A 27,976-nucleotide genomic window follows, 5' to 3' on the forward strand; every position below is an offset into this window, starting at 1 on the left:
AGTAACGTGATTGCTCAGTGTCACCCTTAACGCTCCCCGGTGCAGATGGAGGCAGAGATAGAAGAAAAACCGATGATAATGGGATGAAATGGTTCGGAGTGGGATTTTAGTCTGACATTAATGCATTAGGGATCCAACTCCTAGGGGAGATAATGGAAGTGCTGCTATGATTAGAAGTGCCTCTGCAGACAAGTAAGACAGTAATGGAGTGAGGCAGTGCAGGCAGGCAGCGGGCAACAGGAGAGCTTACATTTGTAGGAGATGCCTCTTATATTTGTAGGACATGCCTCTCCTGACATCTCTTGGGTGTCTCCTCTGCCGTCTTTCTGTCTGCAGAGGCACAGTTATCTCACTTCCATGTCTTCTCCTCCGGTCACTCCGTTGGTGGACCGCTGCCTCCCCTCCCAGCCTCCCGGGGGGAGTATTTGGGCTGTAGGATTATGTTGTATTCCGAGATGCATGCTGAGAACGTGCAGGGTAGGAAATTGGCTGATGGAGGATGCTTTTTGGGCTGAAGCACCTCAGCTGCTGTCAGGCTGTAGGTCTGGGTTTGATGCTCTCCTGCAGTCTCAAATTCTGCACGAGGAGACCCAAACCACCTCAGGAGGGTTGGAAGTAGCTTCATTATTTCCAGATATGCACCTCAGTGGCATTCCCCAGCTCAGCCTTTTTTTTTTTCGCTAGCCAAGATATTTCTTCTCTTCACTGAGTCAGCCTTTCCCCAGGGAGCATCCCTGTCACCCGCAGATGCTCCGAGAGCCAGGCAGCAGGTCTCACAGTGAGCAAACCAGCTCTGGTGTGTCTGAACTGCCTGATTTGCAGAGGTTGAAGGGCAAAGTTAATTGCAGGGGTGATGGCTGCGAGCCATTTCCAATGGCGAACTTTAGACTGTAATTTCCAAGCTGGGGAAAATGGAAGTGATGCCCTGACTGAGACATTATCGATGCACTAATAAAGCCTTTACAAAAAAAAAAAAAAAATCTCGGTAAAGCAAATGAGACCTTCGGAAAACTCAAAGGGCCCAGGGTTTGGCTGCAAAGAGATTATCCGTGGCTGCTGGGGTAGGGCGAAAGAGGAGGCAAAAGCCCAGTCAGGCTCCTTGCCATCCTCCCTGCTGCTCCGGATGCCTCCCTGGATGGTTGGGTGCATTAGCTATAAAGCAAGAAGAAACCAGCTCCTTTGGGAGGTGATAAGAGCAGATGAAACGGTAAATCATTAAGCCAGCACAGCGCACGGCATTGTAATAAACAGAGGACAAAGTGCATTAATTACAAGCCAGCAGGGACACGGGTGTGTTATCAAATGTGCAGGCTAGATGACGAGGGAACGGGGCAAAGGCACGCTTTGCAGGGATGCCCTGTAATGGTGGTTGTTGCCACCAACCCCAACATCAGCCGGACTTGCAGCTTTTTCTTTCCCACAATGTGGTGATTGCAGGCAAAGTCTCGCTGCCTTTGGAGCTGTAGGGATAAACGAGAGCTGTTTGCTCCAGGGCGCTCACAGTTGAAAACATAATGTGGTTTGTTTGGTTTTTTTTTTTCCTCCCCCCGTGCTCACCTTTTGCATGTTTTCAGAGAAGGAAGAGAAGCAGGAGAAATAGTTTTGCTGGTCACGCATCCCAGATAAGCCACCCTGCTTCCTGCTAGCAAGTAATCGGGTGGGTACGGACGGCAGCAACCCTGAAAGAGACCCTGTCGCGCCGCCGAGCTCGCCCCATCTCACGTAAGCGCTGTAAGGTGGATGTGCTGCCCAGCCAGGTTGTGCATACTCCATTTAAGGGACCTTTGAGTTCTTCTGCTTATGATTGATCAGTGTATGCTTTAGGTCATCCCATTTCGGCTGCGTCAGTCTCATGTGGGAAACCATCAGGTCCCATTAAATATCTGCCTTTAAAATGTAACTGCTGGCGCTAGGTCATGGAGTTACATATTTGACTATATATTGCTGTAGTAGTGTTATAATTATAGCATTAATATGGCATGCTATGGCTGCAGTACTTCTTGTCGTGGTATTTGAGGATCAGTTTAGTTCTGCTTTCAGTCATTATCCTGATATTATACCTTTGCATGTATGTGACGGGATTCTCTGCTCATCCAGAAAATACAGATTTTTCAGCCGTCTCCCTGGCTCAGGTATGCTGCTCCCTTAATCACAGGGATACAGGCGGATGCTCTGATTGCCCGTTTGCCTCTACCAAAGGACTAAAGAGACTATTGTATTAACCCACTGGACTGTGCTAGTGTTGCTGGTAAACGGCATCTTGCTTTGATTTTGTGTTGAATTACCCAATGCGCCCACTGTCAATAAATCTCTCCTTTTAAGTCATGAAATAAGGCAGAGCCTTGCAGGGCTGCTAACAGCCGCCCTCAAAGCTGCTAGCCAATACGGTAGAAAATAATAATTCCATGCACGGCTTTTTCACTCTTGGCTTAAATCCCCTCCTAAATTTGTCTGCATGAAACCCACTGTGATAGCTCATAGGTATTTGGTGAAGGCAGGACTGCGGGACCAGCCTGGTGTAAGCTGCAAGGACGTCAGCCCTGCCTGCTGCTGCATGTAGCCGCATGCACCCGGGTGGTGGTTGCACAATGTTTGCTTACCTCGGAGGTGTTGGGTTAGCTGGTTTGGTTAAACCAGTTCAAATCGGGCAGGTCAGCTACAGGGCTTTAGCAGGTCTGATCTAACCCGATGGATTTTCCTGCCCGGGGACAGCCGCCTCTGCGAGATGGTATCTGCACACAGCCGAGCTCCGGGGGCATGGACTTAATGGGGCAAAACAAGGTGCCCCTGGGACAAACCGACCTGAAATCAGATATTTGTAAAGCCAAAGCAACCACCCTCCCCTCTCAAAGGCTGGCAGCAGCAAAGCCACGTTCAACCTCACGCCCAAATTAACCTTCACGCAGAAGGCAGGCAACAGCAGAATTAAGAGCGCGTTTTGATCTAGAATACCACCGGGTGGGGAATGAAGCCCAAAATGCAGCCAGGGAAAGTGGTTTAAGGGTAGCCGGGTCGTGGGGGTCTGGGATGGGGAGGTGAGGTCCAGCGCCAAACTACACGGCACCTTGCTATGGGGATGGACGCCATCCACGCCACGAGAGACCCCGGCGTTAAGCACAGCTCAGCATCAAGAAGAACATTACTAAATGAAGAAGGGAGTCCTGGGCACTGGCAGCACAGCCTTTGCTATCAATTAAAAAAATCCTAACTGACCAGCCTGACGCAACCGACCTGGGATCGCACCACGGCAGGCCCCCAAACATATGCTGGAGCCCACATGAAAGAGCTAATCGTTTCTCTACCTAACTAAGCAAACCAGCAAATGGCAAACAGGAGCCGGCTGGGTTTTAATTGCTGTGATTCTCCTAGGAAACAGGTCCCCCGGCTCTCCTACAAACTGTGCATGTGTGCGCGCCCCGGCATGAAGGGGCACGGAGGCTCGAGCAGCTCGGCTGGAATCCCCGGGCTCTGTGCGGTGCAAATCCCAGCTTAGCGATGCTCTGGAGAGAGAATAAGGGGTGGGAGGGGGCAGTGATGCAGGGAGCAAGTTGGTTTGTTTGCCCAAAAGCAAAATGTTTTGTTTCCAGCAGCTTTTGGGGTATTTTTGAAGCTATAGTTTTAACAAAATGCTTTAGCTTTGAGAAACAGATGCAGGGTAGTTTCCCCCCACACACACTCCATGGGCTAGAAAAAATTCCAGGAATTTAAAAAAATTTTAGACATAGCACACCAGTTCTGTGGCTGTTCAAGGAGCTAAAGAAACCCACTGATGTTTACCCCTAGACCTGACTGTTTTCCCTGTGTATTATCTCTCCTACCTGGTCCCGAAAAGCCCACCCTGCCCTGCTCTGCAGCGGATACTCTCGCTTGTACCTGCAGAAGGGTTGGAAAAGCAGGAGCTACTGCTGGGAGGGATCCCGGGGGATGCAAGGTTCAGGCTGGGGTGTGTCAGAGATTGCAGCAGATATCGGGCCTCTGCTAAACTAGTCTGGGCTCTGGCTTTTTTGGACATTTCCTAATCTTGGGGCAAGGACTTCAGAGAAGTCCCAGATGTTCCCACCTCCCACCCTTGGAGGGTTTCCCAGTGCTCCTTCCTATTCCCATCTGCCTGGTCAAGCCTTTTCCAGTCCTCCCTGAAAGGGAAATCCCACTTTTTTCCAGTGTTATGTCAGATAACTGATGTATGTTGTATAATGACACTGGTTTTCTTTGCCTTGTAGTCGGAGGACGTTGTCAGGATGGCGAACTTCAAGGGTCACGCACTACCAGGCAGTTTCTTCCTGCTCTTTGGGCTCTGGTGGTCTGTGAAATACCCACTGCAGTATCTCAGCCAGAAAGTAAATAAGAAATCCCACAGGATATATTGTTTCCAGCGTGTGGATGCCATCGAAGGGGGAATCAAAATCATCTTTGCTCTAATAGGTAAGGGTTATATTTTATTAGCTATGCTGGTAACTTCCCCGCCTGTAGTGACGGCCATACCGGAGCCCCTACTCCAGAGAAACTGGCGCAGACGTGGAAGGATGCGTCCTTGACATTCATCTTGTCTTGATCTCCAATAGAGTTTGATGCAGCAAAGACCAAGTCTCACACCCCTTCCCAAAGCTGAGCTACCATTAATACAGGCAGGCCCGATTTTTTAGATCCAGTCCTTTCTCCCTAACGCAAAACCATCAGCTTGTGCTTCAGAACCCTACCTCCCTCCCCCAGCAATAAGTAGCATCAACCATCGTTGCAAATAGACCATCAGAAACGGCGTGCTCTTGCGTGTCCGTGCAGGGATGCTGGCAGAGCAGTTTGTCCCAGATGGTCCACACTTGTACCTCTACAGCGGGGACAACCGCGACTGGGTGAAGCTGATGAACTGGCAGCACACCACCATGTACCTCTTCTACGGCCTCTCCGGCGTGGTGGACGTCTTCACCTACATCTCCCACGTGGTGCCGCAGGGTCTGGATCGCCTCATGCTGTCCGTGGCTGTGTTCGTTGAAGGTCGGTAGAAGGTGGCACTTAATTCAGGGAGGGATGTTAGAGGGTGAGTCCGGGAGGGACCAAGATTTGCCAGCCTGAGATATTGCTCTGAACACCCCTGAAGAGAGGACACGTTGTAGGTGATATATTATCGAAAGGCGGTCTGCAGCAAGATGGGAAATACAGGCATCAATAGGTCCTGGCTTCGCCTGGTTTGGGATTTCTGGGGTGACAGCGGTATAAAGCAGCAGGCTGGGTTTCCTCATTATGATAAATGGCTGGTGGATGCTGCATTTATCTTACATCTACAGAGCTGTTCGCATGCCCTGTGTTCCCCCCCGAGAGCCATTAATTGCACTGCAGGCATCGTCATCCTCATCTGCTTGCGTTGCACGTGGCAAATTCGAGTGACTTATTCTGGCTTCAGCACATCATGAATATCATTTTGTCTTCAGGCTGTCTTGCAAGTCACGAGCCAGGATTTCAGACCCCTTTTGGATCACAGAGGGTAAAGACGGTCTTGCTGATGTAGAAAACCCCTTAATGAAGGCATATTTCCTGTTATTTTCCCTTCCCCAATCCCAATGGTTTTTAAAGCAGCGGCAGGGGCAGCTCAACAGACACAGTTTGGCATGTAAGAAAAGGAAAGATACCGTTTCCAGCTCCCAAGAAAAGAGTGAAGTTTAGCAACAGAAAAGTAGGACATGGCAGGAGCCTGGCTATGAGGGGAGGGTGGTCTGAAGAGGTGATGGCACCGACGCCGGAGGAAAACCACCCTTCTGTTGTCCTCTGCCTTTGGTCCCCATCTTGCTCAGATCCTCCTGCCCCAAGGCTGGGCATCTCGTCCCTCCAGGGTGGTGGGATGCCAGGACACCTGGAGGGATGGTGTTATGTGGAGTACCTTGTTTTCGTGGTGACCTGTCTCCATTCACCAACCAGGCAGGTGATTTCCTCTACCAGGGCTCCGCAGTCATGGTTGGTGGTGTTAATGCTACTCTAGTGATGGTATGTATTTTGGCAGGTTGTCTCTTTTATTACCACGTCCTTCACCGCCCCATGCTGGATCAGCATATCCACTCCCTGCTGCTCATCGCCATCTTTTCAGGGGCCTGCAGCATCATGCTGGAGGTCTTCCTCCGTGACAACATTGTCCTGGAGATGTTCAGAGCCGGTGTCACCATCGTCCAGGGAACGTGGTTCTGGCAGGTCAGTTCTGCCTTCTCTTGCGGAGCAGAGCACCGAGGTAGGAGAGCAATGGGAAAAGATGCAAAGAAGCCGTACATCATGTATCAATCACGTGTCTCTGAAGGATAATTTTGCCAGGCTCGCTTCATAAATAGATCATAACCCAGAATGAAAATTTACTTATCACAGGTCATCTCTGATGACTGCTCCTGCTGAAATAGCTGTTTGTCTTGGCTTATTGCTTCTCTGGGGGGAACGGAAAAAGCGAGCGCTCGCGGCGAGCGAGCAACATTTTACAGTATCTAACAACCAAGTACTAATTGCTTAATGTGTCTAATGCACCCTGCAGCACTCCCTCTGGTTTAGTGGAAAGATGCAAACCCCACCAAGCAATAAAATGGCTGAGTAAAAATACGGCCAGCTGCTTGCTTTGGTAGTAGTTGGAGAAGCAAAGAAATCAGATGGAGATAACCACTCCCAAAACTAGGCTGCCGAAAAGAAATGCGAGTTCCCTCCTCTTTCTCAGCCCCAGGGCTGCTGCGCTAACTCGAACTCAAATTCAGAGATTAAAAACTGTGCTGAGCTTGTAAAATACTAAATTTGGAGTTTTTAAAGGATGGCTAGGAGTCTGCAATGCAGAGGGATGAATGTATCTGGATATTGTGCAGAAAAAGAGAGGCGGCAGGCGCAGACTTGCTTTGTGTGGCCTCTCATTGCACGGCTGGACTTTAACGAGGCCAGCACTGTCTCAGCAAAATCCACTATCCTGGTCAGGGCTCAAGTCCCTCGGTCACCATGTGGATCACGGAGATAACCGAGATGGACAGAGGGGTGCTGGAGGGCTTCAGTACATTGATTTTCTTTTTCCCCCAAGGTAATAAATTGCTTGTTCCACCCAGATCGGGGTCGTGCTCTTCCAGCCGTGGGGAGGTCCCATGTGGGATGAGAAGGACCACAGCAACATCATGTTCCTCACCATGTGCTTCTTCTGGCACTGGGCAGCCGCTGTGGCCATCCTGGCTATAAACTACACTCTCACTTACTGGTACAGCTGGGGCATGAATTTGGGCAGGAGCGGGGTGGGCAGGCGGGGATGGGGATGGCTGGAGTGAGATGCAGATGTACTTCAGCCGATCCTGGAGTACAAAGTCACAGCTGAATAAGCAGCCCCTGACTACTGCAAGTTTTAACGCACGGCAACAAGCCTGCACGTTATTTGTCGAGTGCACAGAATGCAAAATAGTGTCAGCAAGAGGCATGGGCATTAAACGTGGAGAAGTCAAATAACTGAGCCCCTGAAGCTGCTCCTGGAAGTCACAGTGCTTTTTTTTTTTTTCCTCTGCACCGAGTGCTGGAAGTCAAACTTTAATTCAATAGAGAAATCAAAGCATTACCAGGACACCCTGGCACTTTGTCCCCTCCCTTGCAAGGATTTCAAGTCACTGAATTATTAGAGGTACAACAGCACTGTCTGATGGCTATAACATCGCTGGCCCCCAGCGTGGCTTTTCCAAGGGGATGGCAAGGGGACATTCTCCAACTTTCAGGGGTGCTCCCATGGCCTACGAGCCTCTAAGGGATGCTGCATGGCTTGCTGAGACAAGGGCTGCAGAAGGGATAGTCCAGTCTATGCAAGCAAATAGACTTTATACAGAATAAAAAAAACCCCAAACCCCACATTTTAGGACCTCTATAATAGTTTCTCCCCCTCTGCATATTCATTACGAGTTCACTTCACTTCCCTGAGCATTCTGGTGAGTGGCATTAGTTTGGGGGTTTTGCTAACAGTTATTTATTGCTCGTGCATTACAGCTGCATCCAGAGGTGCAGGAGAGGCAGCGGAGAACCCTACATCGGGCTCGGAGTCCGGCAGCATAAGCATGACACGAGCTCCCAAGCCACCTTCTTAAATGGATCTGATGAAGAGTGAAAAGGGTGCAATCTCCTTCCCCAAATACATGAAGAATCTCTTTTCTAGAAGGAAATAAAAAGAAAAAAAAAAATCTAATGAAATGTTTACATTTTGGAAGAGCAAAGAGAGGTGCACGTTGAGCGCACGGGGGGTAGCTGCCCTCCATCCGTACACGAATATCGCCGTCTCTGAAACGAGCGCTGTTTGCAGTGATTTTTAGCAACAAAATTAAGCGCAGAAATTCAACATGATGAGATCGCTTCGTCCTCTGGGTTCCCACATGTGTTTTCATAGTGATGGAGGGCAGCCTTTGCCCGGCTGACTTTTCCAAGAGCCTGGAGGCTTTGACCTGCCGCATTTGAAGTCAGGGAAACCTCCAGGCTGAGGTCAGGTACCTCCGGACCAAGGCATCAACCCGAGGAGGAAGAGTAAAAGAGCGTTGAATGTGAGATTATGTCAAATTTGCAGCACCATGGCTTGATTGTACACAATACAAATTTTATTACTGAAGCTTTGAACTAAAGAAGGGTTTTGTTAATAGTTTTCGTGTTCACTTAAAGGCTGAAAGAGTGAATAAATGTGAAATAAAAATCCTCACTGAGCTGATATCCTTAAATTTAAGACTGATAAATTATAGAGTGTGTAATAATAGCTTAGACAAATCCATCCCTCAGACCTGTAAAGCCTGAAGGGCTGTAAGATACATGGCTAAGCAGCAGGGATTCATAAAATGTCCCAGTTTTCCATTGAAAATTAACCCCTCAGCTAGGAAAGTGAGACAAAACAGGCACATGTTTTGTTTTTAGCCTGCCTTTGCCAGTTAATTTCTTGCAAAAAATGAGTGGAAATGTCACGTCCTAGATGGGAGGAAAATGTGCCGGTAGTGATTATGGGGATTAAAAAAATAAAAAAAAAAAATATATATATAAAAATATACACCAGCGCAAGCTGAATTGCAGCTGCTCATGTCTCAAACCCTGGGGCTGGAAGGATGCTCTGCACTGAAGTTTCTCATTGCTGCGTAATGGAGGGGGGATGGATGGCAGCCGATTTTTTGCGCTCATGTTCATGACTGAACAGAAAAGCAGCTACTGGCAGGTCCAAGTGTTTGTGGCTCCCTGCTCACACCCAGGGAAGGCAAAACTCGTCTTTGAACACCCTTTCCCCTTGTGCAAAGAGCCTGTGGCAAAGACTAAGGGGGCTACAGCCTGGATTTTATTGCTTATTAACAGTGCTATAAAGACTAACTAGCTTTCCTTGAATGCCAGCTTTCCTGTATTTCCACCACTGAGCCAGTTTATTTTGCAGGGGCTGGATATCAGAAGGTGCAAACAGGCTGGATGTGAAGAGAATTAAGCAGCAGAGCAATACATCTCCGTAAATCCATCTGATAAATGCCGTGCAATTAAGTCTCAGGAGTTGTAACCGCTGAACACGACGAGCGTTTTGCAGATACGTTTTTTTTTCCTGCCAAGTGGAATAGTTTTTCTAAACTGCATGAATTCCTCTTGCTGCTACGATGAGACACAACCCAGGGAAGAGCATTTTGCAGGCTGCCGCCTCCTAATGCAAAGAGAAAACCCTATCTGCAGGGTGACAAACTGAGTTACCTAGAGTGCTGCAGGACAGAAAGCGAGCTTAAGTGAGCAGCAAAAAGACCTTGCGTGGTGCCCGGCATCATTTCTGGTCTGCCCTGAATTATTTTCTTTTAGAAAACAGACAGAACATCACTATTCCCATTAAATAGCCACATGAGGGCAGCACCAGGTGGCAAAGCTGGAACATTCTCCAGGCTGGCTGAGGTTGCAGTCACCTTGCAGTCACCCTCCTGCTTGCCACCCCCGAAAGTCAGAGGTTATTTCCATCCGAGGCCACGCAGATGAAAGCTGACCTTGGTTTTTAAAAGCACCCCTTGCTTTTGAAGGTGGGAGAGGGTTGATTTAATTCTTCATGCCTCTCTTTGCTGCTCTTAATCGAGTTGCTGTCTCCTTTCACGCCAAGGTTTTCTTTGTCCCTTGTCACTCCGTGGCCACAAACCACTTTTTCCGTCTGTAGTACCCGGTGTCTGGAATAGTTTCTGTCTGCCTCATTAACTCCCCGCTCCTACAAACATCCCAGGACTGTCAGTATAGCACTTGCTAATTTGTTTTCCAACTCTGGAACACATTCTTTCCCGAGGTATGAAGGTCAGTGAAGGAGGAGAGATACAGCCTGTGATTAAGTAAGGAAATAGAGGTGGTGTTCGTTTCCAGACGAGAATTAACAATTTTTGGTTTAGCTCAAAAAACAGGTTTGTAAATAACTTAGGTATGCAAACAAGGGCATGAAGGTTGCTGGGTGCATGGTGGGTGCTCCAGAGATGGCTTATTATACAGCGAGGTGCAATCATAAGCCATCCTCACATTGATTTGTTATGTGATAGGTATACCAGGACAGCCCTAAAGGAAATAAATATTGTTTTTAACACAACCTTAATATCAACCAGTTGTCCTGGATCACGTTTTTCACCATATAAATTGAGTTACCAGCTAGTGTCTCTGTACTGGAGCCATTGGCTGGAGAAGACTGGGGGTATATTTGTAGCCATGTCCACAGCTGGCTTTAAGAGGACCGTGATGCCCTGGACGATGTCTCGGGGGTGTTTTTTGTCTTGTGTAACCATGGCCTGATGTTGTTGGACTGTTGTCACTCGAGTGACCTTCTCGTCCGAGGCAGGAAGGAGCTGCTGATGGTAATATCTAACCTCCTCTTACGAAGGAACCCAGACGACACCCCCCCCTAAAGCAACCAAACATCTTGGCAGCTGGCTCTGCCTCCAGCTAGAAAGACAAACCCTTCATCAAGAGCCCTAGCACAGCCCATCCACGAGCCACTCATTTCTCGGGCAGAGATGGGATCTACCGTTGCCACCCTTCACAGCCACATTTATGTAAGGCTGAAATGATGGTGTAGGCAGCAGAAGGAGCCCTGCCTATGCTTATCCCACCTGCTTCACCTCCTCTGTTGCCTGTTTATGAAAGCCGGTGTTAGCATTCGTCATAATAATAATAATAATAATACTTTGCACTTCCCGAACAACCATCCATCTGCAGCGCTCGGGCTGCTGGCAAACCTTTAATTAGATTGTGCCTCCCACCACCCCCAGGAAGGAGGCAAACATTATCACATTTTTTCATTAGCACCGAGGCTGATGATGAACCTTTAGGGAGAGGATGTTGCAGTTACAGCTGAGAAAAAAGAAAAAGAAGAAGGAAAACAAAAAAAAAATCAAATTCAGTTCAGGGTTTAGCTTGTGAAGATTAGAGGGTCTGGAGCAGGTCGGACACCGATCTGCCTCCCCCGGTCTCTCCCTGGGAGGAAGAGGAGGGCAGGCGCCTGCTGGTACAATCCTGTAATGCTCCTCAGTGGTTTGCAGCTCAGGAACCGTAATGAAGTCACGTCCATTCGTGCCCGCAGTGATTTTAGCACATGTGGTGTATGAGTGACCCTCTCTGTGACCGGGGGGGCCAGGGTTTGCCATCCTTTCTCTGGGCGTCCCCTCATCGGGCTGTTGTTCCCAACTGCTTGTCACAGTTTATTCTCATTTTTACCATGGGGATGGTTTCAAAGGCTAGAAACCCTCTTTCCTCAACCGTTTCATGCACCTATAACTTTTTTTCACTGTCTGATTGGCAGGTACTTGAATCCGAGTTGCCCTTTTCATAGAAACCTTTCTCTATGGGCTTTACTCTTTGCTGGCCCTTTAAACTCCAGGGAAAAAGGCACCTTCAGCCTCTTGAGCAGATACTTTTCAGCTGAGCCTCATTTCCTCCCCTCTCCCTCCAGCTGCTGCCCTCCCAGCTTGCTTTTTCCCACTTTCTCCAAGGACTTGACTCATTTTGTTTGGGGAAGTGGTTCCGTGCTGAGCTGCCTTTTGGGGTAATGGTTTGTTGAGCTGGGTGGTTGCAGAAAGGAAAACTGAACTGCAAAGAGGTCCTTGATGGTACTGCTGCTCTTTTTCCAGCAAGAAAGGTATGCTTTACTTGCTGTATAATATTTAGGGGTAGGCCTGTAAGGAAGAGCTCCTGTGGGGGGCTGCATTTCTCTCTGTGCTTGGGCTTCATGCGGTAGCAAGCTCCTGAAGCTTGGGTGAAGCCGCGTGTGTTCGTGGAAGCCCATTTGTCGCCGTGGGCTTCCCCGATGTTACGGGACCCTTTTGCGCGTGTGCTCGGCCCTCTGCGATGCGGTTTGCTCCCCGAGGACCGTCGGAGGTGAGCAGCGATGGGTGTATGGCACGGCTGCGTGCCAGCATCACCGCCAGCTTCTTGTTTTCCTTCCTTCCTCCCACTTGCTACCGCTGATATGGAGATAATGGGTATAAAAGAGCTCCTGGCTACGGCTTGGTGGCTTTTATGGCTGTGCCGGAGAACAGCCCGTCACCCTGGGGAGGATTGCGCAGGTTGGTTTGCTTCCGTGCTATTCCAGCCTTGGGGCTTCCCTGGGGTGCTGGCTCACGTGTGTGGGGCTCTTGGCAGGGCTGGGCATAGCTTACCCTGCGGCCTCGCTTGGGGTTTTTTTTTTTTGGTTGCACGGGGAGTTACGTGCGTGCGGTCGCAACCCAGAGAAATACTGGGTTGGGGATGCGCTGAGTGGTTGTTAATGCCCGCGGCCGCTCCTCGGGCAGTCGGAGGCTCGGGCAACGCTCCTGAGCAGCACTGGGTGTTTCTGCACCATCGGCTCGGTGCTTTGGAGGGAGACGGGGATGCTGGGGTGGCCCGTGGTATTTATTTGCCTTGAGGCACTTGCGTTGCTCATCTGGGTGGCCGGTGAGGTGCTAAGGCTGGGCGTGCGGCCGTCGGAGATGTCGCGTGGGGCAGATCGGTAGTGGCTTGTGCCTGTGGGTTCTTGGCATTGGGCAGCGTTGAGTATCGGATGGGTAAAAAGGAGTGGAAGCAGGCTGCTGTGTCCTGCCAACCCATCTTTTGGGGGAGATCGTCCCCTTCCTCTTGGCTGCTGTGGGCTGGGAGGTGGAACTCACAAGGGCTCAGCTCTGGTTTGCGAGCTCCTGGCCCCAAATCTCCTTGCCTGCAGGTACCTTTTATAAGGCCAGACCACCCTAAAAGGGTTATCGCATACCTGGCAGCCCAGTTCAGAGACTTCAGAGCCTTTCCAGCAGGGCCTGGCCATGTCAGGCGATGCTGCATCCTTGTCTTTTCTTGGCTCCTTCCCCAGTCATCTAAAAAACCCAACATAATAACTGAATATACGTGGTTGCTATGGGAACGGGAATTGGCTGCTCATCCTGATTTTTGTGGCAAACTCTGGGAGATTTTTTTTTTTTTCCCCATAATAACAGACACGAGGTGTCCCGGGTTGTGAAAGCTGGTTGACTCAGCGTGCTTTGAACTGGCCTGCAGGATGTTCGGCTCTAAACATCCTGTCTGAGGGCCACCTCCCCGTAGTGGCTTCTCCCTTTATCTGCCTCTTCTGAGTAATAACCACTCCTCACTGCCACATCTGGAGAGGGAGAAGGACAGGCAGGAGTCGCAGGTAAACTCTTCTACCCACAGAGAGAAATACATCGGTGAGCAGCTGGGCCACGGGACGGACGTGGCTGCTTGAGCTTGGGAAGAAGGGACGTGGGGAGAGTCCATGCATGCAAGGCAAAGGTCTAGTGTGATGACGGCCACTGATGAGGCTGGCAGAAGTGGTCCTGATGGAGACAGACTCCTAGTAATTGTGGGCAGTGTGCGTTTAGCTCTTTTTTCGGGGGTTACCAGGTTTTGGAGGTGCGTCCTAGCAGAGGACTTGCAGGAGGAGAGGGGGCTTGCGCCTCTTCTGTTGGGTGAGAGCTGTTGGCACAAGAGTAATGTGCCTGGGTAGCAAAGATGGAGAAGGATCCACAAAGAGAAGACCCTCCAAACATCCGTGGCCAGGCGCTGAGCTTGCCCTCTGCGTACAGGCTGGTTGTCCTAGGATGGTGCCTGCTGGGCTGATGGTTGCACCCATGGGTGCTCGTAGGGGATCCTCGTGCATCCACATGGACAGCATCCTCCTGGCAGCGTCGATCCCCTGGCATCAGCTGGAACAAGTCCCTACACGGGGCCAAAATCATTGATGATGACAGACCCAGAGCTGCAATGGCTCCGAGGGGAAAGCCTGGAAATTGGGCAGAAATGCCGTTGTCCTTCCCGTGCCGAGCCAGGGGAGGCTGCGAGCAGTCAATGCGAGGCACTGTAAGGAGAGCGGGCAGCTCCCGTATGGCTAATAAGCAAAAGCATCACAGCCTGGAAGCTGTGGAGGGAGAAGGGCAGCTCAGGTAATAACTTCTGACTGCAGCCATATTTCAAGTCCTCTGACAGACAAACTAGCTCGCAGGAAAAATAAATAACCCAGTGCCTCTCCTCAACCGGTGTGCTCTCTTCCCTGGCTGCAGCTCACTTGAAGCTTAATCAGCTTTTATGCAAGCGTGGACTCAAATGCTGGGGCTGGGGGAAGCCAGCGCATGAGGTATCGGGTTTGGGCTCGGTGGGCTGGTCGAAGGGCTGTGTGGATGTGTGGGGGTTGTTTTTCTGCGCCTCAAATATGTGAGCTGTGCAAGTAGACTGTTGCTTGGAAACATGTCTGGTTTCTCTGTGAAATACCGGCAGTTTTATAAAAGAAGGTGATTTTTTTTTTTTTTTTTTTTGTGTGTGTGTGGGTGGGCTACATGCAAGCTTCTGCTTGACCCAAGGGTGGGTTTGGGACATCTCTGCCAAGTAAGAGATGCCCCAGGATATGTGGTGGCTGCTGAAGTGCTGCAGCCGGGTGGTGGGAAGCAAAGGGGACTCGTGACAACTACCAAAAGCCTTGCTGGATTGGGCTGCTGCCAGGTTACAAAGAAAAAAAGGTCCCCAGCACCAAACTGAGGAAGAGTGAGGCTGCTCTGCTGGGGAGAGGGATGGTCAGGGTAGGAGATCCCAGGGACAGCTCCGAAACAGCGTGGTTTGGGTCTGCTGGTAACTAAGGCGAAGAGGGGATGCCCGGTGGATGTAGGGTGATAAATCCCTGGGTTAAAGCTGGATGCTGGTGTGGCTTGGAGCAGCCTCTGGAGCTGCAGGTGGGACGTGTCAGTTGTCATTTCTGATGTCTGGGCACTGGGATGTCTCCAATTAAGCAGGTCAAATTAACGCTCCTGCTATGTATCTTGATCGGGGTACACTCCTGACACCAGCTTCAGGCTGTTGCCCTTGCAGTCACAGTCTCTGTAGGACAACGGTAAAATTTGGTTGTGTCGTGCAATTGTGCACCACTTAAATGCGCTTTAATAGTGTTTGTTCTTAGTCACTTCAGCATGTGGATGTCTGTGCAGGGAATATATGTGCCCTGGACTGGGTGTCCAGGCTATAACCAGGAAAGACATGGGGCATGAGCCATCTCACCCTAATGTAGGCATCCAAAATAGAGCAGAAGGCCATCACCGATGCCCAAAACAGCCTCTGGGATGGGGTGTTTCTCATCTGCGTGAAAGGCTGTTTAGCAACTTCCCTCCTGAAAGGAAACCTTAATGCGGTGTAAACAGCTTTGAGCCTTCCCCAGGTTACCTGAGTCCCAGAGATGCAATGGATGACGATAGTCGGCATACAAACGCCGTGCTTGCCCACGCAGGGCTGAGCCTGTTCGACCGATTCCAGCTCTGCAGCCAAAACCTGACCGGGAACATCTTGCAGAGCTCTCCCTCACCTAAGGCACTTGCCACACCATATCCTACCCTTATTTTGCAGTGCCTAATTACTTTCTCGTGTGGGAGGACTTGGAGAACGTGCTGGAGTTGTTCATCCAGCCTCTGCAATTTGCTTTGGTATTTATAAACACAGCGAGGATGTGATTTATGATGCAAGGGCAAGTCGGTGTGGTAGCTTCAGAATGAGTAATGCCTTCTTCCATGCACATCTGAGCTGTAGAAAAGGACCAGAAAGCCCGTGAGGAGGTAAAGCGTGAGACCTCCTTAGGTGGTAGAGGCATACAGAGAGCAAGCAGAGAGGTCTTGCTGGAGGAAACAAGACCATCCCAAGGTAACATGAAAAGCTCACTGCTATAAGCATTTAGATCATTACTTATTCCCTTCTGTGCTTGCTGCTCTGGGATTTTTTTTCAACAATTTGAGTATAGGCTTAAACACTTTGCAGGTTATAACTTGGCCCGTGGCAGCCGGTTGTGCTGCCGTACCTCTGCTGCTCTCCATCCTTGCTGGTGCTCGGTGGCGTTGGTTTGGCTTAGCACGAAGGCAATTTTCATGCCTTTAGCCTTCGAGCTCTTCCTACTAGAGATGAAATATCTTGTGTCAAATCATGGCTCGTGTTCCATGTTGTGTGGAATATGTATGAGACTCCTTTTGGAAATGGTAATGGTTCCTGGGTTACCTCCTCCTCCTGTTGCGCAGCCGGTAGGGCCCAGCAAAGCCTTGGCTGGCTGAAGCTGCTGAACGCACCGGCTGAATTCACACCCTGGTAATTATCTAGCTTGGAGGGAGTTTATGTTCTGAGGAGATAATTGTCACGTTGCTTTTTATTAGCAAAAACTTTTTTATGGTTCCTCTTCTAATAGCACATAGCTGTTATGCTTTCTTGGGCGCTACTGTATTTTTCTCTGGCACAATGAAGTCCTGATGACTGTATGCATGCAGCCACATACGTATATATGTATAAATGTATATACAGTGGTGCACGGTGGCAGCTTCTCCATGGTGATGTCACATCTCTGGTATTACCTTTTTGCAGCTGATGGCGGAGCCGTGCACACCCGCTCTGTTGGGATGCAGCTCCCCAGGGATGCCGAGCAAGTGAGCAGCCCAACATCTCCCTTGGGGATACTTTGAGTCGGTCCCCAGATGCTGTTTGTCTTTGCAGGTCCAGCAAGTGAGCCCAATGCCAACAAGTTTCCTCGGCAGTGCCCTCCGGGGCACCTTCTTCTTAATTTTTGGTCTCTGGTGGTCTGTGCGATACACCCTAAAGTATCTCAGGCGGAAGGCCAATGCCGAGAACCAGCCAAGCTATGGGGTCCAGCGGATGGAATTCTTTGAAGGGGCAGTCAAAGCTTTCTTTGCTCTAGCAGGTAAGAGATGATGATGAGTCTCTGCCCCGATACCTACTGGCACTGCAGCTGCTCTCTCCTACGAGACTGGGGTCGTTTGTAGTGGGAAATGGCCGCAGCTGACGTGGGAGGGCTTGGGGACATGCTTGTGGCTTGCTCTGTGATGGCACCTTTCTACTGTTCTTCTGGGCAATTAGCGGTATGACTTCACCATTGCAAAGAAAGGTTTTCTGCAAGCTTGTCCTTTCCCCCGTGTAAAAGGAAAAGCGTGACCTTTCCGCTCTCTGCCCAGGGATATTGGTCGAGCAGTTTGTTCCCGCCGGTCCCCACCTGCAGCTGTACAGCCCCAAGACGCACAGCTGGGCAGACCTCACCCACTGGCATTACACCACCATGTACCTCTTCTTCCTCCTCTCCGGCATCGTGGACATCGTCTCGCACTCCCCGCTCAAGCTGCCGCTTGGCTTGGATCGGCTCTCGCTGTCCATGGCTCTGTTCATCGAAGGTAAATCGCACGCGGTGCCTGGGAGAGTATGGACTATGGGTTAGGGGAAGTGTCGGGAGGGTCACCGGTGTGCAGCCCAAAATCCCTGGGCTCTTTCGAGGCCAGCAAGGTGCCATGCAAGCAGATAGAGCTGGAGGGTGCGCAGATGCGTGATGGCACCGGCTCCATGCCGAAGTCACCGCCTCCCTGTTCCTCTCCAAATATGAATCCAGCTGTGGCTGGGTGCACGGGGGATGCACGAGGCCCTAGGGATGGTGACAAGCAGCCAGAGTCTCAAAAAGCTGTTGTCCCACCACCTCGAATGGATGCGCAGAGGGATAAACCCTGATACAAAGCTCCCCGTCACCTTCTGAGCTGGAGGTGCCCATCGCTGTGCTTCTCCTGGCAGCCCTACGGCCCTGGCTGGGGCACGGGGATAGAGCAGACCCCGGCGCTGGGGGCTGCGTGGTCCTTGCAGAGTGAAGGGGATGACAGCAGGCTGTTTGCTGCCTGGCTCTTCCCACCAGGCAGATCATAGCAAGACCTGGAGCATAGTTTTCAGATGTGTTTGCTTGGTTTTTGTTGTTGTTGTTGTTTTTTTTTTTTTTTTTTAAAAAAAAACCAACCAAATCCCAGAGCATCCTTTTCTAATGCAGTGTGAATCTTGGCAGGTTTGCTCTTCTGTTTCCGTGACTACACCGATGCTGCGCTGGACCACCACCTCCATTCCCTGCTGGCCATGGCTATCTTTGCTGGAGCCCTCTGTGCCCTCCTAGAGGTGTTCCTCCGAGACCACATCATCCTGGAGACCTTCAGGACCAGCTCCTTCCTTCTCCAGGGCTCTTGGCTCTGGCAGGTCAGTGCGTATCCAGCGCTCTCCTCCCAGCAGTGGGGTTTGCACCCAGGAAGACAAGCGGAGGGGGGCTGCTCTGCCCTTTATGGCACATCTGTTGGGTTCAACTTGTAGGCTGGTTGGAATATCTTAGTAAATAAAAGGAGGAAATGAGGCTTAGTGCCAGAGCTGTCATCGTGGAGAGATGCACGGGTAATGTATGCATCATCGACGAACCTGCATGCTAAATGGAAGTTAGACCCCCACAAGGGTGGGAAACCACAGTCATGGGTTTCTGTTCTTTTTATTGGGTCCAATTTCTTCCTTTATTTGTCCCGAGTAACTGGAAATGTCTGGAAACCTCTCATGTAATCACCTGGCTTTGGGTCTAGGGAGAAATGCACAGCCTGGCAATGTAGCCTTTGGGTTGTCCTCTTTCTCTGGGGGCGCTGGGCTGCGCTGCCAGCCCTAAGGCTTGTCCGCAGAGCATCCCACTCCACCCGAAATGCACCCCTGTATCAGTCTGGGGAGGCAAGCATGCTTGGGGGTGCTCAGGGCAGCGGTCCGGGTGTTGCTTGGGGTTATTGTGCCTCTAGTCCATAGTCAGCTGCAGCAGCTTGGCTAAAAACAGGAGGAGAAGCGAGGAGGGATGTGCTAAAGCCTGACTTGTGCCGATGCCTAATCTCTCTTCTATCTGTGACCAGATTGGGTTTGTGCTGTGCCCTCCGTGGGGAGGACCGGGCTGGGATCAGACCGACCGCAGCAACTTCACGTTCCTCACCATGTGCTTCTGCTGGCATTACGCGGGCGCTCTCGCCATCTTGGCAGCAAACTCTGCCACATCTCGCTGGTACGTGGGGGAGAGGGGTCCTGGCACCATGTGTGAGTCGGGATGGCCAAGAGCAATACCTAGACCCAATGCTACCCTGGGAAATCTAGCCACCAGTGTATCGTGGGATAAGAAAAGTGGGCGTCCGTGCGTGTCCAAGCACGGACTAGTCCGTGGCTTGGCTGGAAAGGATGGGCTTGGTGCCACCGCAGAGCAGACGGTCCTTAGCAGCCTTCCCGAGCAGGCTGGGGTGAGCCGACAGCTCTCGCTGCCCGCAAATACTTGACTGGTGTCACTGTCTGCCTTGCAGCTGCAACGAGTCCTGCCAGCTGAAATTCGGGGACATCGACGTGGAGCTGGACTGCGGCATGTGCGTCCGCAAAGGCAACAAGAGCTCCAGCGGTGCCCTGCTGCCGGAGAGCGGCTCGGATTGATAAGTGAGGCCGTGGTGGGCATGGAAACTTCTTCCCCGCTGGCTTAGAGCTCTTGAGATGAGGTTTTTTAATTAGTCTTGACAAACTACACGGGCACTTGATGGCAGAGCATCAGAAGTGGGAGGCAGGACCCCGAAGGCGGAGCGCAGCAGGAGGTGCAAAGTCTTTCCCGTGCATCCCTTGGACGGTAGCGAGAGCAAACCAGGCTTGTCTGGGAGGGTGTTTTTAATTTTTTGTGCCGCAGCTCAGGCTGCGAACTGCAGGACTGGTTTGCTGGTGGAGTCCAACCGGCGTGGCCGATTTGGCTATTTTTTTAACATTGTTTTTGCTTCTGCTTCTGCAGAAGGGAGCCAAACCAGCGTTCAAAGCTCCTGGTGGCTGTTGCCCGCTCTGGTGTTAATGGAGGGGTGTTTTTTGTACAAAGCTTAATGTGCACAGAGTATACGTGATCACCAATAAAGTACTTTAACGAACCACCTCGATGGACCTCTTGAATATGATGCCTTGAGATTGAAGGCATGGTTAATGCGATGTCCAGCTTGAAAACGGTTTGGGGGGGTGGATGAAGCATCAGAGGGATGGGACTGCGTGTGATAACGTGGCCAAATCTGCCTGGAGAAAGGATGGAAAGGTTGGAGGTTGCCCTGTTAGCACTGGCACGCAGCTGCTCTCCTGCTTGTTTTTAATCAGAAGCTGAGAGGATGCGTTAGATATGCGAGGCAGCCTGTTGGTGATGGATTTTGGCATGCCTGGGAGATGGGGCGTTTGCTGGGGAGGGTTCAGCTTGCAGAGAGACCCTTGAAACAAGATGATGGATGGTTTCACCCACACACACAGAGGACTATTATTTGGGGTTGCAAAGCAGGCTGCCATTCAGGAGCGATGGTTTTGCCAGGATCTGGTGGGGAGGGTTGTCTTTAACTGGGGCTGATGTGGATCTCTGCAACCGGAGTGAGAGCTTCACATGTGCTCTGTGGAGGTGGTGTGCTCTGGTTATTAATAATCCTCGTGGGACTAGAAGCAGGGTCATTCGGTCAACTTGTTATAGACTAGCTGCCATTAACGGGAAGCTTAGTGCATAGGTTATAATCCTATGTACTGCACTTTGATTGAAAAAGGGGGAAAAAAATAATCTCTTTCCCCTTTGATCAACTACTGTTACTTTTTTCCTGTTTTTTTGTTTCTTGCCCTGGTGTTATCTAGGTAATGCTGAATCCCTCTCTTACTGAGGTTTTTGCTTTTTAAAATGTAGGTCTTTAGGGGGGATGTTTCTTCTTTCCTTGAATAAATGCAAATAAGAGCAGATACTTACTGGTCATCTAGCTGTGTGTTGTAACAAGCTAACCGGGATCGTGCTCTAAGCCTAAAGCTAACGCACGAGAGTTTCTTTGAACAGGGCACGCAAAATTACCTGTCACCTAGTTGGGCGATAGAGGTGCCCCATATTTGAGATAAGACTAACGTTAGTTGCGTCAATGGAGTTGAAAGAAGAAATGAGATTGTTGTGGCTGTAACTGGCATTTGTAGAGCAGTTCCTAGCTTGCCTGCGTGTGGAATTGATATCTTCTATAACAAGCCTTTAACCCAAAGCGCTCTTTCCCATTGAAGCTGGAAGGCAATAAAATCCATTGACTAGGCAATGTGCAAGGGTTACTGATCAGGAAAGCCTGCACTGTCCACCCAAAACCATTGCTGCTCGTGCTGGGAGAGTGCGATGGACACGCATGGGTGACCCTGAAATAGGGTGGGAGTATAGAGCCGTGACATCCCACTCCATTGCAATCCCTTCCTCTCCGAGGTGGGTTATGATGTGTGCCTGGGTGGTTTTAATTACCGGGGACCTCATTATTATACACAGACCCAGCTGATGCTGCTCCCTTGCTGATGTAGTGTTATGATTTTGTGAAAGAACATTTGATTCCTTGGGAAGCTCCTATGGTCTGTCTGTGCTGTTGGTCCCCAGAGAGACGGCAGCGGTGCAGATGTGCCACTCCAACGCTGATTTTTCTTTTTTCATGGTCTGTGGGCTGTGATCTGCTCCTGGAAATACCTTGGCCAGAAAGGGAAGCCACATCTCTACACTGATCTGCACATTAGCAAGTTGTTAACGTTTAACTAAATGGTACTGCAGGAGGCAGGAGCTAAGGTAACTTGCCCGCTTTTTATCTTTGTTTCCTGTCTATTAGCATACAGAAACACTAAGGCTGGTGTTTTTAACAGCAAATAGTCTCTGCTGCACAATTAGGCTAGGGAATTGGTTGAGCTACCCAGAGCACGTACGTGCCGAAGTGTTCGGAAGGAATAGAGAGACCCTCGTGCTTCCAGATTTAAATCAGCATGTGGTTAAGGGCTGTGAGAAGAAAACTGAAAGGGAGAAATGAAAGTTTTTCTCCTTTCCACAAATCCTCTGCCGCTGGCAAATGTTGAGGACAGGCTTTTTGCCTGGAGGAACTGGCCATGGAAGTCACGGGTGGAATGGCTGGTGAAGGCAAGGTGTGATTTAGGGTACCCTCTTGCTGCAGCTGGAGGGAGCAGAAGCTTCTTGAGACCATATGGAATGGTGCTGCCAGAAGAGCTGAAGTGCTTTGCAGACTCTCAGTACCTGGCATCTGTATGCAAAACTTCTTATTGTTATGACTTGCTGGAGATTCATGGTTTAAAGAAGAGCTGAAATCAGCACTTTAAGCACCACTAAAATCTACTGTTTCAGTTTAATTAGTGAATTTAGTTTCCAAACTTAGTGCAATTGCCATTTAGAGGACAATTGGATTTTCTAGGTCACTTTTCTCTTCCAGAACTTATAATTATTTCTTTTTTTTTAAATCTTAATGCATTTCTTGCCTATTAACTCAAGTGATTTGAATAACAACAGCGAGCAGTACATGCTTACGCATCCTCTATAAGTAGGCATAACTCCAATCTCATCCAAAACTCACGGGTAGGCTGCACGTGATAACAGCAACCTGTAATTAACAGTTTAGCAGTTCTAGTAATGCAGTAGCTGGGTCCTGCCTGTTTCTGCTTGGCATTACTAGAGATGGGGTCACCCGCTCACTGCCTGCCCTTTGGAATTTGGGCAGGGGGTTGCTTGTGGACCTCTGCTATAAACAGCCATCCCGGAGGGGCCGGGACAGAGCAGTTGATAAGACTCGTGGCAAGCAGTACAGCGATATTTGGCCATTTTCACCCCTGCCAAATGCTGGGTATGCCAGCTCTTATCTTGCATAGGCAGAGGAAAGCTTGGTTCGGGGAAGGTCTGTCCCAGCTGCAAAAGGGGCATATCGGTGCCTGGCGAGCTGTGCCTCGCAGTATACTCTTTGAAACAGCACCCGCATCGAGATTTTCATTGGAGCTGCCTTAAAAGATGGAAGAGGATCCTGAAAGGGTCGGATCAAGATGGAAAACCTGAAGCCAGATGCGTGCACCTACCCTGCCCTCGCCGCTGGCCCCCGGGAACGATGTGCACAAGGCATCGCAGCTGCTGGCTTTATCGCCTGCGGAATAAGAGGTATTTTTAAAAGAAGCAATTTGGGGTTAAGGTTTAGTGAGTCTGTACAGATGATGCCTTTGGCGAGGGAGGGAAGCCTGTTGTTTGTCCTAGGATAGGCAGAGGGTCAAGATGTGGGAGATCTGCTTTGTTAATTGTGTTAGAGCTGTTCAGAGCAAGGGTAAATCCTTTTCGCCGTTAACGAACAAAACGCTTATTTGGCTGTGGAAAGGAGAGGGCGCAAGTTTTCGAAGCGTACAGGTAAGTGCTGTCAAGGAGGGAAAAGATTTCCAGCTTTGGCTGGGGTAGCTTTTTCTGGTGAGACAGGCTGCTGGGGCATCGTGTTTGCAAAGAGACTGTGCAGGCGCCGGCAAAACTTGGTGAAAGGGTCCCGAATGGATGTTGGCGCTGATTTGGGTGCTGGGTGCCTGATGGCTTGGGCCATTGAAGGTTCAGGTCTGAGCACTTGCTCGCAGAGGTTTTTGGCCCATCTGTTGTGATAAACGCAGGTTCCCTTTCTGCAAAGGGCCGAGTGCTCTGTCCTCGTCCAGCTAAGCCTGTCATCACGCGATGCTAGCGTAGGTGCTGCGATTTTGATCTTAAAACCGGCCACATGCTCTAGAGTTTCCCTGGGTCAGGCTGAAGCGCTTAGCACCGTGGCGGATTGAATTCATTGGCGTGGTCCGGCATTTTGGGCTGCGTTTGATGGTGGTCATGAAGTGTTCAGCGAGTGGGTGGTGAGGAGGCTGCCCTTCACTGCGTGACGCTCTGGCTGTTCTGCTGTTGTCTAGCTCTCGGTTTTATCGGGAATTAAATGATGTGATAGAGACGATAAGCTAATCGCTACTTGTTAATGTATTCATTCTAAAATCCACAGGACTCCAGACCAGCGAATGCTTTGCTGAATGAATGTGTATAACGTGATGCTCAAAAATCATGTATTTTAAGAGCCCCAGTGACACTTGTGTTAGAGTGGCATTATTGAAATAAGGTACAATTTTTCCCCTTGATACATCATCTGTGGAGCCTAACCTGTCTTGTAGTGCTTGCATCACTCGTGTCTTGCCTGACAAGTGGACAGGTATATGAATTTCTTGTAGGTGGTTTTTTTCCAGCACTGCTTTGAAAAAAAAAAGGAGTGACCGCCTTTCGGGGGGGGGGGGGGGGAGATAAAATTAAAAAACGCAGGTGTGCCAATGTGTTTCACAAAACAAATTGCCGTGTTCGTAGGGCATCCTTCGGTATCAAACACCGGTGCTGTAGATTTATGGCTGTTCAGCAAACAGTCAGGCTGTAATGTGCTCATTACTTCAGATAAGAGCAGCTGCTTTCTAAAACACAGAAGCATGTTGGCTGCTTCAGGTGAGCCAAAAACTCTGGGTATAGCGGCGGCATTTCAAAACATACTGAAAAAAAAAACAACCCCAAAAGATTACAATCTATGTTTTACACTTAAGCTTAGTAATATCTATTTGCCTTACAGGACGTGGTGAGGTTCACACCCTGTGTCTACCTGCCAAGACTGGTCTTGGGCTACCTAGTTGTGCTGGATGCCCAGCTTGTGCTGGTTCTGTGGGGCATTTTGAAGTTCGACAAGAGCATCCTCCTCACGGGAAGCGCCGTTGGTCACCCAAGAAGTTCCCAGGTCAACACCTTGCTGCAAGAAGGCTGTTTTCCTTGGTGGCTTTGGGTAAGTCCATGCCCCTGTCACTCCTTAGTAGAGCTCAGCTGCACGTGGGGAGGCGTAGGAGGAACATCAGGGAGACGGAGCCCCGCCAGCCTTCCCCAGCTACTGCTCAGCAGTTGGTGCGTTGATGCTGTAATGATTAAGGCAATGAAACACAGTAGGCAGCCAGGGAACAGATGCGTGCACCAATAGTGGTGGTAAGCGCTAAGTGCTTTCACCACTTCTATATAGCAAAGTGGAGCCCAATGAGTTTGTAATTACCTGTCCTACTGTTTTCCTTAAAGTAGTTCAAAAACATCTTGCGTGCAACTGCTAAAATCGGGTAAACCTTTTGTTCTCGGTATGCCTTAGCAAACCTGAGGTCATCCTCAGAGTCCTCAACTGCAATAGCAGTCAGGCTTATCTCTGCAGCTCCCGTCTTGAGTGTACTTCTGGCTTATTGCACATGCCAAGACGGAAGAGGTTGGGTATAAATATAAAGAAAGGTTTTTCTAATGCTTAATACTATTGTCAGGACTTTCCTTCTCCAGAAGCTGGTTTGATTGCGTGTGCTGGGTAGAAATACCCACGTGTGGTGATATTGCTGTGGGGGCGTGAGCATGAAAGACGTGGATTAGACAATGCGCTGCCAGCACTGCTTGGAAATGCAGCTCAAGCCATTAATACTGTACCAAAACCTGGAATAGCTATTCCCCAGAACTGGTGCTGTGATGATGAAAGAACAGCAGTTGCCTCTTACCTCCTAGCTTTCCTCCCCTGGTGACTTTAATTGCCCCTCATTTATCTAGACTGAGGCTGATACTGTTGGAAAATAAAATGGCTGTAGTGCCTGCTTTGATGTGTGAGCTTAGTAGAAAGATGGTTTTATTTGAATCTATTAGATAACCTACAATTTTTATTTGATTTCCAGCGTATTTGTAATACATCTGCTTCGCTGACCTGACTGCCTACGATGCGCTACCGCTGCTCCCCATGCAACTTCAACTGCTTCATCACCTGGGGACTACTGTCACAGAGATGCAAAGGTGGGAAAAAAAATGTCTGTTTTGCTGGGTTTGGGGTTTCTTTTTTTCCTCCGTGTGGGCTAGTGGCATCTGATGGACATGGTGCACCTCCCTTTCCTCCTTACTGGGAGACTCCATTTGCAACCCAATGGACAACCCCCCCCAATTTCCTGGATTTGTCAGAAAAAGTGACCCGGGCAAGCTGTGGCATGGCTCAAGTGAATGGCTTGCAGGAGATGTCTGGGACTTAACTGCAGCTTAAGCCCCAGCAGTGTCACCTAAATAGAAAGTTTTCTTCATAAAAATCCTTTATTACAATGAAACTGATTTAGCTTATCTTGAAATTCAAAATACTTGGCTTAGATGGTGTAGTGTTCTACACATGGCCAGTAGTTGTGTGTTGGTTTAAGTTTTGTGGGTTTGGGTTTAAGGTTAAGTTTAAAAGTTTTTTCAGTTTGGGTTTAGGTTTGGTTTTTCCATTGTGCTGTAGTTCTGCTCTATATTAATGCTGCAATCAACACTGTTTGTTACAGAAGCCTTTGGAAGATGCAACCAGAGAAGAGGAGTCAGCCTAAAATTATGCATCTCCCTTGTCTTTCTGAGGGGATCCAATGAAGAACGGAAAAAGCTCAGCTGTTGTTTTTTCTTACTGACTGAAGGAAAATTAAGTTATCATGTTTGAGTGTACAGTTTAAACTTGCTCATGTTGTTCTGAAGCGAAGTACAGGTAAACTTTAGATTTAAATGGCAAAAAGACAAAGGACTGGAGATGTACTTTACAGCTTACTTCCTGGAGTCACAGCTGCAGCAGTTTGCTTAATCAACTAATTGATTAATTATCACTTGAGCTCAGGGACTGAGACTTTTGTGAGCTCATGTATTATTTGATTCATCTTATGTAGGAACTAGTTTGCATTTTGGAGCCTGTACTGTCTGTCAGACAGCAATGGATGTATAAATGTGACTGTAAAGCTGCTTTGTTAGCTCTCCAGGGTAAAAAGTAATCCATGTCTGTTCTTGTTTTGACAGAAAGCTTTCATTTTGTGCTTTCTGTTTTATTCTAAGTGCTGTATGCTTTCTCTTGTTGCTGTGATTCAACAGGGAACAGGTGTAAGTGAAGAAGCCTCAAAATGAAAGATGACTTATAGCCATGACATATTATCTTTTAACTTGGTACAGTTCAGGTGAAGAACTATGTATGGATGCAGATGAGGGCATATACTTCTCTGCAAGCAGTCACCTAGTCTAAGTCTGTTAAACACACCAGAATAGCCTTAAAAGAACAATAATAAAAAATAAAAACAAACAAACAAGCCCAACACCCCCCCTCCAAGTGCTGTCCCCACTACCACCACAGTCAAAACCCCAAACGCACGAGATAGGTTCCAGCCTGACGTTTACTATTGTAGAAATGAATATTGCAGCCCCCCCCCTCCCCTAGGGTTTATACAGGGGGAAAAAAAAAAAAAGACCCCACTACAATAAGAGACCAATTAATGAGTTTTTATTCAGCTCTGCACAGTAAAAAACATAGAGCCCACCATCATCTACATCTAATAACACAGAATACTAGCATCTCTTTCAAGTGAGCCAAATTCTAAGTCCTCTGTGGAAAAAAAATATAATCATAATTTCCAAAGCTTCTGCCTTTCTTCGTAAAGATATTTCAAACATACCAGTAAAGTATTACATTGCTGGATGGACTCAATCCAGTCCCACATCCCTTACTGATTATATATAGTCTATAAAAGTAGAGAACACTTGAACATCTCAAAAATAAGCCAATGTCCCCATCCCTTATAAAAAATACAGACTGACAGTACAGGAAAAAATGCACCGTCTAAACCATGAGCATGCAATACCTGATCCGGGGTGCTCTGCTGGATAGCAAAACTGATTTCTGGGGAAGATTCAACTCCACTAATGATTTTGGGTCATAGGAAATTCAAGTATTCTCTAGTTTTTAAAAATAAACTTAAGCAAATAGGTCTGAAAGTAAAATATGAGGACTTTTCTCATCTGTGGCTTGTAGTTCTTGATGCATCATCTTGAAAAATGAAGGATGCCTCATCGTGCAGTGCAGCAGCATCCTCCGCAATG

At 49.1% G+C, this 27,976-nt stretch overlaps 2 protein-coding genes across 2 annotated transcripts; both read left to right on the forward strand.

Annotated features, from left to right (window-relative positions):
* Positions 1-4,213: 4,213 nt before the first annotated feature.
* Positions 4,214-8,086, forward strand: LOC104840451 (transmembrane protein 45B-like). Its single transcript, XM_010581389.1, has 5 exons — positions 4,214-4,422; positions 4,780-4,992; positions 5,993-6,177; positions 7,056-7,201; positions 7,969-8,086. Exons 1-5 carry the CDS (start codon positions 4,239-4,241, stop codon positions 8,084-8,086), a joined length of 846 nt encoding a protein of 281 aa, XP_010579691.1. The 5' UTR covers positions 4,214-4,238.
* An 8,867-nt stretch (positions 8,087-16,953) lies between these two features.
* On the forward strand, positions 16,954-19,698 carry LOC104840452 (transmembrane protein 45B-like). Its single transcript, XM_010581390.1, has 5 exons — positions 16,954-17,140; positions 17,412-17,624; positions 18,275-18,459; positions 19,140-19,285; positions 19,575-19,698. Exons 1-5 carry the CDS (start codon positions 16,954-16,956, stop codon positions 19,696-19,698), a joined length of 855 nt encoding a protein of 284 aa, XP_010579692.1.
* Positions 19,699-27,976: the final 8,278 nt, after the last annotated feature.

This window comes from Haliaeetus leucocephalus, unplaced genomic scaffold, assembly GCF_000737465.1.
Source record: "Haliaeetus leucocephalus isolate CR32 unplaced genomic scaffold, Haliaeetus_leucocephalus-4.0 Scaffold773, whole genome shotgun sequence".
In the NCBI taxonomy this organism is placed as follows: Eukaryota; Metazoa; Chordata; class Aves; order Accipitriformes; family Accipitridae; genus Haliaeetus; species Haliaeetus leucocephalus.

What these genes read in the sequence shown, in the direction of transcription:
- LOC104840451 (XM_010581389.1), top strand. Translation starts at nt 4,239, where the DNA reads ATGGCGAACTTCAAGGGTCACGCACTACCAGGCAGTTTCTTCCTGCTC. An exon ending in AATCATCTTTGCTCTAATAG is followed by an intron (nt 4,423 to 4,779) that starts GTAAGGGTTATA and finishes GTGTCCGTGCAG; the next exon opens with GGATGCTGGCAGAGCAGTTT. An exon ending in AGGGAACGTGGTTCTGGCAG is followed by an intron (nt 6,178 to 7,055) that starts GTCAGTTCTGCC and finishes TGTTCCACCCAG; the next exon opens with ATCGGGGTCGTGCTCTTCCA.
- LOC104840452 (XM_010581390.1), top strand. Translation starts at nt 16,954, where the DNA reads ATGCCAACAAGTTTCCTCGGCAGTGCCCTCCGGGGCACCTTCTTCTTA. An exon ending in AGCTTTCTTTGCTCTAGCAG is followed by an intron (nt 17,141 to 17,411) that starts GTAAGAGATGAT and finishes CTCTCTGCCCAG; the next exon opens with GGATATTGGTCGAGCAGTTT. An exon ending in AACTCTGCCACATCTCGCTG is followed by an intron (nt 19,286 to 19,574) that starts GTACGTGGGGGA and finishes TCTGCCTTGCAG; the next exon opens with CTGCAACGAGTCCTGCCAGC.